Source organism: Brienomyrus brachyistius, chromosome 16 (assembly GCF_023856365.1).
Source record: "Brienomyrus brachyistius isolate T26 chromosome 16, BBRACH_0.4, whole genome shotgun sequence".
Taxonomy (NCBI): Eukaryota; Metazoa; Chordata; class Actinopteri; order Osteoglossiformes; family Mormyridae; genus Brienomyrus; species Brienomyrus brachyistius.
The window spans coordinates 10,844,172-10,856,272 of NC_064548.1; the positions used below are offsets into that span (position 1 = coordinate 10,844,172).

A 12,101-nucleotide genomic window follows, 5' to 3' on the forward strand; every position below is an offset into this window, starting at 1 on the left:
TTGTCTATAGACGTGTCTAAACAGGAGCTCTATCGTCTGTGGATACTGAGGGCTGAGAGGAATTTGCTCTGCTTCAGTTCAAGCACCTGAGCATTCACATGTTCCTACCCAGTCCTGCATCTGCATTTTTAGTAGGAATTAAGCTATTTCACTTGCTTTTATTTTAAATTTAGGTTTTAAGAAGATTAAAGTTAAAAATATAATAAAACCTGGGCAAGGTTATAATACTACTAGGTAAAATCGTTTTGCAAGCTGTTTTACGTCTCATAGCTAGTTATCATTTAAACTAAATTTCTTTCTTCTAATTTTAGCTAGTTAAGTATATCTTGATACTTATTAGTATATGTACACAATGGAAAGCAGGTGGCTTGGTGCTCAATACCAACATCTCCATAGTTGGAAATCTAAAGCACACCTCTGCTCCATGTGTATGGACATCAGTTTTGCTCCCATCGCAGTGCTGGTTTCTTCCAGCTACTCCAGTTTCCAGTCAGCATCTGTAAATCTCCCACAGTGTGTGTGGGCTCCTTGCAGGGTAGCATCCAGTCCAGGGTGCACACTGCCGTGTGCCCTACGCAGCCCTCTGTCAGGCCTCTGTGACCCTGCGTTTGGCAAAGGAATGCGTTTCACAGTGTAATAAATCTTTTAAATATAGGCATAATATTTATTCACTGAACCTGCCCATTTAGGTTAATAATTATTATTCAGGGCTGTGTCAGAAAGACCTATTCAAAATGAGCCAACTATAGTCAGTAAACACTGAGAAAGTAGGCAAAGAGGAATTCACTCTGATGTGCCATTTGTGGTGTTTGTTTCAGAATAAAGTGCATAAATAACCCAGCAGTTCATTATTTGAACTGTCTTTCAGTTTATTTTAGCTTCTATAACCTGGTTTAATGCACATATTCAGAGCTGAAACACGGAGGGATGGACAATACCGCTCTTTAAATAAGTTAAAATGTGATATGCTTTTTCTGTGTAGTATTTGTTCAGCAATGACGAAAAGATGCAGACATTTTATCTATCCATTTACAAGTAACCATTAACCCAAGCTTGTAATACGACAAAGAAATGTTCAATTTCAGTTTCTTTGTTTTACATTTTATTTATCCTTTAAAACGTTAAGGTTTTCTTTGGGAACATTGTTCACAGACGAACATTGGCGTGCAGCATTTGTCATGTTCGTAACTAATACAACCCGAATAAATAAACGGTGTGAGAAAGCGACCGCAAACAGTTAATGATCGAACGGCGACGCTCGTCCCGCTGGCTGCCGCTCTTTACCCTGTCAGTCTGAGATCGCGATCCCTCCCTATGGAGACGCATTAGGACCCTGAAGGTTTGCTTTTCTGCGACCTTGCCCGGCACTTTTCCTCTCTCTAGTTAGGAGTCGGGCTGCCCAGGCTCATCAGCTGGTCTCAGGGCTTTGACTCGCAGCAAAAGTGGGAAACGGACGGGGCCCCTTTAGTTCATCTCTACCGATATATCTCATGTAGTCTTGTAAGTGATCAAAAAGGAATCTGAGATGCACAAAAGGTAAATATGCATCTACCTCTGCTCAGCCAGACAATGGAAGTTCTTCTTAGAGAAGCATTTAGATATTTATGTATACTTTACTTACAGGTGTTACTTGTTGTTGGAGCCCTTAATATGCCTCATCATTTTTATCGTCATCCCAGGAAAATCGCAACGGATGGGTAAGTGGGTTTATTTTTATTTTTTTTTGAGATTCATTTAACCGAATCAGTCGGCTTGTTAAAATGTTGTACAGGGTTGATTAGTTTAGTGCATAGGATGATAATCTTATCTGTTAGGAAAAATGACACCTCCATGCATCCGGATAACATTTAACAATTCAGTGTAATAGATCTTGAAGCACTTTTATATGCAATGGTCTTTGAATGAGATACTGCCGCAAATAACGCGCGACTTTGAAGACTGCGTAGCGTTGCTGAAAGCAACTACAAAACTCCACATAACCGAAGTGATTAGATCATTTTCACTTAGTCTATAATAATGATTTCATTATTTATGGCATTTTTGGAACAAAGAAAAAACTGTTTGTTAATATATCTTAAGGCAAAAAGACATTTTTTACTAATTTAGTTGTAGCTGTAATATTTTCAAAATAAAATGTCACCGTATAAGCAAATTGCTTTTTTTACGTTTACACTGTAGTGCAAAGTAGTTTTCTGGTACTTCGGTGACGTTTTTCGTCCATCTCTAATTATTAAAAAAAAGTACATGTTAGACCGTAATGCCCACGTCTAGTGGATACTACATGATATTTGACCAAGAAGATTGTGTTTCTTGTTAAATACAGAACATTATTTTTGAGGGGTAACAGGCCACTTTGTTATAAGTACACATGCAGTAGAGAACCGTCAGGTTGTGGAAATTATAGATATTGCGTGTAGTAGGATATTAAAACTGGAAGATGCGCTTATGCTAAATTCAAATATGTTAATATGAGTTAATGGTATTAACTGTGATTAAAGTGATGTGTGCTACTGGTGCCAGTTTTGGGCGATTCTTTAAAATGCATTGTTTAGCGATAATATGGGCCTGGGTTATTTCTTTGAGCACCTGACCAGCGGGAAGGCGCACAAGTCAAAGACATTTGGCTGTGACAGAGCTGTGGCTCTGCACACTGTTCACAGTCGGGCTTTCTTACTTTCTAAGTAGGAGGATTAGGGCAGATTAAATTTTCTATAGAGTGTTTTCAGTTTGGTGATTGAGACAAAGACAGCACTCTGGCAAGAGAATGGATGAAATCCAGGGATGTTTAATTCTTGTTGGTTTCTGCTGTCTGTCTGTCTGTCTGTCTGCCTGCATTGTTTTAGACGTCCGATGTAGACCCAGATGTAGTCACACATACTGTAGTTCGCTTTTTGGATGTTGCAGGTCAACCAGAAATTCTGAGAATATTGAATAAAAAGGCTTAACTATATATATTTTTTCTGTTTGTCTGATGTGTATAAGTAATGAATGTGAAATGTGCAAATACATTGACTACCTAATATTATTTGGTACCTAGATATTTAATTACAAATACTGCAATGTCTCATTGTCCAGTTTGATAAATATTCGGTGGGTTAGTTATTCAGCTGTCAGATGGAAGGCAAGCGAGAAACTGAGAAGACCTCCATAAATATTTGATTGATGGAGATCAGTGTGGCAGCTTTGATATTAGCCAGACAAAGACTGGTCCTCACCACCACTTAAGAGCAAGACCTATTGCAGATTTGGCAGTGCTTAGATCTTGATGAGCGTTTATTAAAAATCATTTATTGCATAATACCTTGATTTATGAGTTGCCCATGTTGATTTTTGCAGTGTATATAAACAATGCATATTTTAATAATAATAATAACTGATACTTTGCCATAGCAATAGGATTAAGGGCAGAGGAATGGTATACCTGTATACTTTACAATCACACATTGATTATATTTTCCTGACATAATTAAAGTGTATCAAGTTATAAAGCATTTCCACAGATCTATATGTATGTCCACATTTCTGCTTAATAAGACTTAGAACTTTTGTGGAGACAGGAGTAATTGTTTCATGTAAAACACTTAAAGTACTTAAATCTTTATATTCAAACTTGACTGCAATGTTTGAGGACAGATATTAAGTGCTCTAAATGGATACTTAGATGTTGCGTTAAATATGAAAAATAAAGCGTTTCATTCAAGTCATGGTAGATAGCAGTTCGCAACCAAGGGAAGGCAGGTGTTTGTGAACAGGGAAAGTTCATAGACTGTGATATGCTTTTGAAATGCTCAATGAATAAGGATGTCAATTGCTGGTTGATTGATGGAAAATGGTAGCTGTTGTAATAAACTGAAAGGAAATATTGGATAATAACAGCAGAACCTCATTATCAAAGTTAATATACCAGGTCCATCTTCAAAATAGGTTGGTTTTGAATAATTCTTCTGAGCTGCATCATTTTTCACTTTTAGATTTATAATCACATTACCAAGTGATTGAAAAACTATAGGTTATGACCTTGGATTGTTTTCCACTAGTTCTAAAAAACAGTCACATTTCTCATTAGTAGCCCTTTTTCTTGTATTGTAAATTGTATGAACTATACTTTTACAGAAATGGGAAAAAAATAAATGCATGTCCTAGGGTCTAAGAAAGCGACTTGCTCTAACTCGACCTTGTCAGAGTGGAGCTGTATAAATGATTTTAAATGCTCTGACTTGTTTTGGGAGGCCATGAATACCAAATCATAAACCACAAATTACGAGCCATTATAATTTGATAAACTTCCATCAACCCATTTTCCAAAACCACTTGTTCTATTCAGGGTCGCGGGGGGGGGGGGGGGGGGGGGGTTCAGAGCCTATTTAACATTTCTAATGCTTTTTTTTTGCTACTTCATAGCAGAGTCAGTGTTTCTCAATGCTTATGAAATTCTGGTGCGGGAGCAGTGAACGATCACCTTCGCAAGTATGCTATGTACAGTACAGGCTCCCCAGTGACCCAGTTGGGTTCAATAATCCTTGGATTTTCCACTCAAAAAAACAAATTCTCTAAATGGTATTTTTCTCCAGGATTTGTTAGGATTTTGTCGGAGCCCAGGAGGGGGTCCATTAGCATGTGAGGAATGCTGAGGCAGATCGTGGGATTGTGGCATAACCCCTTTTGTGAATGACAGGGCATGGGGAAGTGCTGTGTCCTCAACATGAACTGCTAAGACATAACCCTGTTTTCTGGGATTAAGCAGTTCAGAACGATATGCAAACATTTTGGGATGTACATGAATCCAGTGGGTTTCACTTTTCAAAATGTTTTTCCTTGTTATTTTTCTTGTTTCTTGTTATTATTGACACTGCCGCTGTTCGGATGTTCTGTCATTCAAGAGCTATTGTGTTTCTATGGAAACAAATGCTTCGCTCTTTATCTTTTCCCTCACTTGTCAGCCTCGTGTTCTTGCCCTTTCCTCTCCTTGTTTACAAAGCCGGCGGTCTTAGTGAGCCATTCTCTCAGGGGCTCGCGAGAAAGCAGCATGTGTTTTTAGACTAGAGGGTGACACTCTGATGCGTTACAATGTTTATGTCCACTTCTTGTCCGCACACAGTTCCTGTGGAAACTGTTGACCATCTTATCAATGAAGCAGCTGGGGAATGTAAGGATAGAACACATCAAGGGGTCCTTATATACGAGCGAAGGAAAGAATGGCACAAAAAGCTTACTGTATGTGCCGAAAAAATATCGAACTGTATCTTGTTTTTCGTCATATTGCCAGTAATGTATATTGGATGGATGGATTCCCTTCTGATAGAATGTCAGCTTTTCTTGAGAGTGCATAGAGTGAGCTGCTATAGTGTAGGCTTGATATACAGATTTATTATTGCATGAACAACTCCGTTGTCATATCCTAGTTTTATTTTTAATGAAATACATCTGGACTCCTTCCTGCCTGGAACATGTTTTTGCAGCTTTTGCTACCTGTTGTTACAAAACAGTGTATAAAGCACTTCCAGGTGGTTCTGCATAAATGAACACTGGAATTGTCATTGGATTGCTGAGTCTTAACAATAACTTTTCTTTCATTTTTAATGTAGCTTTAATGTAACTTCTCAGCATCGCAGAAAATGCTTAAAATGTACTTGTTTGCTTATTTCCATTGTTGGAAACGTTTTAGTTGTATGTGATAACCGCATTTTTTTCTTGTCTTTTTCGATCTTACTGTGTAGTTGTGTGTGTTGTGCTTCTGTAAAGCAGAAATTTCCTTTGAGGATAATAAAGTATCTGTCTGTCTATTTTATAATAACGGCTCAAATGTTTGGATGTGGTTACTGCAGATCTTTATGACTTATTTATACTGGTAAAACTGTAGACCACAAAAAGCAAATCATTTTTTATGGAAAATCTGAGAGTAGGAGACAGATAGTTAATGGATATGTGCAACTCCTGCATGAAATGTGAGTCCCATCTCTTAAATTACACACAGCACCGGGTATGAGCAGTGGAGATGAATGGGGCCCAGCAGTCAGTTAAAGTAACTTTACACTTTGTGTAACTGTATAATGAATCAAAGAACATTTCTAAAGAAAAATATGCTACAGAACAATTTAAAACAATCTATATGGCATTTTCCGTGTGTGGTCATTTGTTTCAAATGATTCCATAGGTCTATGCTTCATATAAACATTCAGTTATGGGGAGACAATTATCAGGATCCAAAAGCAGGTTTTTGCAGAAGCAATTTCCTCATGCCAAGTTTATATAGGGTATATGGTTTGTGATCATGTTAGTCTCGGTTGTAGCAGGTGTGGACAGTTAGCCGCTGTTAACTGGGGAAGGCTTCTCCAGACTGAGGAGTCTCTCTCACAGCAGTAATTCCCAGCTGCTTTAATTTGCCACCAGTTAAATTTACAACCAGACTAGCTGAGACTATTGCTAAGGATATCGCTAAAAGATTAACACTCATTGGCCTCTTCAGACTCTATTATAGTAGACTCTCACAGCCATAAATACCAGTAGCAGTTATTCAAAAAAGGTGAATGGCAGGCCAGCCGTTCATGCCCTTTCGTGAGTCTCATGCATGCGGGGATAGCTGGAGGTCCAAAGGTCACACTCATACTATATATTTAGCCCAAAAGCTCTTTCGAAGCCTATCGATTTCTTTAGGGCAACAGCTGGGAACTGGATGGTAGTGCCCTCAATTCACTCTTCTTTGGACCACAGTCCCGCATCAAAGCAATCCAATTTATGCACAATTTATGTACATGCTGTCAACACGTAGTGTGCATCTCTGGATTTAGGGCTGAGTTGGCTTATCATGGCATAGTGATCTCTTTGTACCAAAGACTCCCACTGAAGTCCCACACAGTCAATGTGCATCATTCTATAAATGAAAATGTCAGATCAGTACAGGCAGTCCACGGGTTGTGAACGAGATCTGGTCCCTAAGTTTGTCTTTAAGTCGAAATTATAGGTAAGTTGGAAAAGGTCAAATGTCAAATGTTTGTCTAAGTACAGACGCTCCTCTGCTTACAAACTTTCAATTTACGAACTTTCAAACATACGAACGAACAGGACTGTAAGTCCAAATTGTGTTCCTTGGGCTCCCGTTTCCTTCCTGCAATATAATTTTTTTCTTTCTGCGCTCCAATTCCGCCTAGTACGACTTCTACTGCAGCAGCGTAGCGTGCGTACTCCCAGCACCCTAGTTCTTTGTACTTGCGTATACTGTACCCTTAAAATGATGTTGAATAACGACTTACGAACATTCCAAATTACGAACGGCCGCTCAGAACGTAACTCGTTCGTAAGTAGAGGAGCGTCTGTATATAGTATATATTTTATCTTTCTATGCATATAAAACACTTTCAAATACACTAACACATTGTAATAATACTGTACATAATAACAATAGTAATACAGTAATAATTAATTGAAGTAGCTACATCCAGCACTGTTCTGTACCTGAAGCCAACAAAGTAGTGCGTGTGTTTATTATTATGAACCATTGTATTTAAGTCAGTTTTTTTAATTTAATGTGCTTTATGATACAATTATGAGTTGTCTATAAGTTGTATTTTTTTAACCTGGGGACTGAATGCACTTAGAAAAGAGCCACTTAATGTAGAAGTAATATGCTTTTACAAGAAGACTATCACTGAAAAGGACAAGGAGGGCTTTACCTTTTGAAGTCTATTGTAGTATTTTAGGTTAAGTAGCTACATATCAGCTAATGTATTCTTCCCTTTGTTCTCTCTTTAGTGTTGTCTGTTTTCTTCCCTTTTAAGGGACCATGCAAAGTATTCTTGCAAGTTGTGCTGACAGCTGTTGTTTGTTATGTGCTGTCTGTGGTTATCCTCTGATGTTAGCTCTCACGTTGACCTGCTGTTAAAACACAGAGTTGTTGTTACTTGATTCCACAGGAAAGCCGTAATTATTACTCGGACCATTATTTGGTCGTTCCCATTGTTAAACGCACAACCAATAGCCATAATTAGTGCTAAAATCACCCTTTGTACAGTTTAGTACTCCGTAAATCTGAGGCATTGAAGCTTAATTATCTCATAATGAATGACACGTCTGTAGTGTTACTTTAGTTATTATAATTAAATTTATTTACAATTCAATTTGCAAGCAACTAGTGTACCACATATGTGTATGATCTTGAGATCTTGAGGAGGGGGTCCTGGGTATGTTCGCACTACACCTGTCAGCATATTCAACTTCTACCGTTATGTTATGCAAGTTCTGTGAGGACTTTGCTTCCACTAACATCCATCACCACCGTACAAGTATCATCTGTATGTTTGGGCTCCTGACCCAGTTTTTTCTTAAAAATATTGCTGTAACAAAATATAATTTACCTCCATTCCAACAGTAACATCAGTAACATCTGCATATTGAACTGAAGGGTTATCACAGTAGATTTTACTTTAGTATTATCATTGTTATTATTAGCGATTTTGTTGTTTCTGCTATTGTTATTATCGGGATTGTTTTTTCTCCAAGTTTCTCCGCATCTCAGTTGACAGGCAGCATTATACAAATGTAAATATTCCCTTGCCAACTGATCTGTGAATATGGCTGACTTGCACTCTGCCTGTCTTAGGACAAACGGAGCTACAGGGGAGGTCTCTCTCCCCGTCTGCCCAAAAGGATAGATACTACATGTCATCGCCCTTTGTGTGTTGCTTGGGATAAAAGTCTGATAAGGCCGTGGCAGAATTGTCTTTAGGGACAGGATGGAAAATGGAGGCCTCTTCCAAGCAGGAAGAAACTCAGCTCTTTGAATGCATTCATCTAGAGCCCTTTATTAATCTCAAAGGGAGGTCCTTAGCCTATAGAGCCTAGTTAGACATTGAACATTAGATGCTGATGTTCAGGGTGTGAAAAAGGTCATAGGTTATGCTCTCCTATGGCGCCTATTGGGTCTGGTGCTTGAGAGTTACGGAGAGCAGTTTATGAACTAGTTTATAATTTTTGATGCTTTTTTTTGTTTGTTTTGTAATCATGTCAGTGTAACACGCTTATCTACATTAACTATTTTAAAGGCTGCTTCTTTATGGACAGTGATGCATGTGCTCATTAATAAATTGAAGCCTGTATACATTACAAATGTAGAATGTTTGAGTGTAACTGCGGCTTAAGTGAATGTAGGAAAAATGGCACGTTTGGAATTGTTCAATAATTCCGTGAATAAAACAAGAAGGTATACAACCATTACTGTAAGATGTATAAGATTGTAATCTCATTATAGGGTTACATTTCAGAATCGAAATTCAAAAGATATGTAGTCCAGTCCTCAACCTAGAAACAGTGAAAATAAATGTGAAAATGTGGATGTACAATAGAAAGTGGGTAAACTTTTTGTCCTGTCCTTGTGATATACGATATTCCGATATTGTTCAAAGTTTTTCACTACTAGGGAATTTTTCCTTACCACTGTCGCCTCTGACTTTCTCTCTGGGGGCTTTGGGTAGGGATAATGTAAGTCACTTTGAAACAATGTAATGTTGTGAAAATGCACTATACAAATAAAACTTAATTGAACTACTTTTTGAAGAGACTAAACAAAATTTTGCACGTTTGTGGAGGTTTATTCTTTCATAGAATATCTTTATTGTCACTGTATGGCGGAAGACTGTCATCGTGTTTCAGAATGCGGTTTTTGGGTGAAGTCTGCATTACTTCCTCATTTCCTGATGGGTGTTTAGGAAATGCCAAAACCTTTCAAAGGATGACTAAATTGTTCCTGTTTACTGGCCTTGTCAACACCAATGTGTCAATACTTTGTTGATTTTTACCAGTTCTGAAAATATAATTCCACAAAGGCATGAAAAATGTTTCTGCACAGGGTGTAGCATATTTAACGTTAAAACTAGCGTACCGCAGGGGTCTGTGGAAGAGTCTGGACATAGGGGTTGTGCAAGGATCTGAAAGAGCAAAAATAGGATTGGGGGCACTCTGTGGTTCTTGTGTGTCAACGTAGGAATGTTGAGTGAATTTCGGCTCTTACTTTACACTGGGTTCTCCATTATCCATTCAACAGCGAACTACAAGAAAATAGGGCAAGCAGATGGGACAAACTTGCTGTGCCTCATTTTTGTTACACGGCACAGATGTATTGTACAATGTAGCTTTGGAGTGTAGGAACTAAGTGTAGCTTGTATAAGAGAACAGTGATGGCCATTCAGTACAAAGAACCTTAACAAATGTTTCTCATAAAAATGCAGTGTATCTTGTGTTCTTGATAATGAGGAAAATAATCACTGATGTTGTTTGCAGGGGAGGTCATTTGAGGCCAAATCCTTTTCTGCCCTGAGCTGCAAAAAAACGCTGATCTGGGGCACTGTTCAAATATCTTTTTTTTCCTGAACTTGGAGGGGGGACAATGAGGGAAGTCCTCTGTCCATCCCTGTGATGTCAGCCAGATGGCAGAGTGCCGTGCATTGAGACATGCGAGAGGACAGAGGGACCTCAGCCAGGCGTAGGTCGTTAAAACATTTAGAAAGCAATGAAGGATTTGTAGGGCTATTCTTTAGCTGAGGAATGGCATTGACCATGCATAATTGGGGGGGGGGTCTTCAATCTGGACATGTCTCGCCATTGTAGACCAGTGACGGATGTTCCCATTGCTTCAAACTGCATTAGTTTGTAGAGAAGTAACTCAGAGTTAAGCTGAAAAAGGATCGAAAACAAGTTGTATAGTGCAGAAAATGCCACTGTACGTTTTTTTCTGGATTACTAATTGTTAAAAGGATGTGAATCTTTTGCTTATTGAATTAAAAGGAAACAAATCTCTTCTGAATCGATCCATCTACATTGATTAAAGTTTTAGGTTAGTGCCTCCTCTTCTACTGGGCTCTGCTCTCTCACCAGACTTTCCACCACACCTCGGCTCCTCGCTTTCCAGGATGTGGGGGAATGACCTGCATTTCAGGCAGTGACATTGGATTCATGGTGGCCATTTTCCCCCAGTTCACTAATGTACTAAACATAAAATTCCTCAGTGATTCATGCTGTGTGGTTGCATTGCAATTGGATCTCTGAGATTTCTTCAGGGATGCAAAGGGTTTGCTGACAGCCATTGTATCTCAGTCATCATTTCAAATAGACTCCGAGTCACCATTCTGACTGGATCAGAAAATAACTGATTAAAATGTCAGCCGCATATTGGGTGTTTTGTCCTGGTATGATTCATCACGATTTCTGCATCTTGTGGTTTGTCACTGATTCCCAATGATTTATCTGTAGCCATGAGTTTTCCCCCCCAAAGTGCTTCACTGTTCATGTAATTTGAGGAATTTCATGCCTATGCCATTGAAATGGAAATATGTGCACACAGTAAAGCCAATAAGATTATCAATGGGCCTATACATAGTCTGAAATCCTTTGCCAGGTTAGGGCTATAGTTTCAGAATAAAGGAGACCAAATGGTTACAGCAGTGACTGTAAAAAGAGGCTGCTTGCTGGACAACAAAAGAACTGGGACTCTTTTCAGCCTCTGGCTTGCTAATTGAGGAGCTCACATTGTCTTCTGACGAAAAGCCTCTTTGTTTGGCCCCGTGGTTTGGGAGTGAATAAGATGGTTCTGATATAGCTCTGGGCCAAAACGTCACCCCTGCTATCATTTCTTTCCGTGTTACACAAGATTAAAATGTCATCTGTAGTTGTGTGCGTGCTTGCGTGCGTGTGTGTGTATGCATGCGTGTGTGTGTGTGTGTGTGTGTGTGTGTGCACGTGCGCGTGCATGTGTGTGAGCACACGCTTGTGCACGTGAGTAAATGAGCACCATGATCTCCCGATGGCTCTAAGAGTACGTAAGGTGCTAAATGCTTCTCCTATTACTGTTTCTTCAAAATCGGAAAAAAAGGTTATAGTCTAGTTACTAATCCTTAAGTATTTGATTTCATTGACAGTCAGTAACTAGGCAACAGGGATTATCACTGAATAATAGGCTGTGACATTCACTATTCCCTGGAATTTGATGCCAGCTTTGAACATCAGGTTTTATGGCCTTTTATATTTGGGTTTAATGGCCCTTGTCCTCTTAAAATTATTCCCAGTTCCAAAGTCAATTGGGCAGCTTTCTTATTGCTTGTAAATTTGAAAAT

At 38.8% G+C, this 12,101-nt stretch overlaps 1 protein-coding gene across 1 annotated transcript in view; it reads left to right on the forward strand.

Annotated features, from left to right (window-relative positions):
• Positions 1–1,297: 1,297 nt before the first annotated feature.
• LOC125710150 (collagen alpha-1(XVIII) chain-like) overlaps positions 1,298–12,101 on the forward strand; it is a 62,869-nt gene continuing 52,065 nt past the window's right edge. Inside the window, exons 1-2 of the mRNA XM_048979518.1 lie at positions 1,298–1,536; positions 1,624–1,697. Of these exons, the coding sequence (XP_048835475.1) occupies positions 1,526–1,536; positions 1,624–1,697 (85 nt within the window). The 5' untranslated portion in view covers positions 1,298–1,525. The remainder of the gene's footprint in view (positions 1,537–1,623; positions 1,698–12,101) is intronic.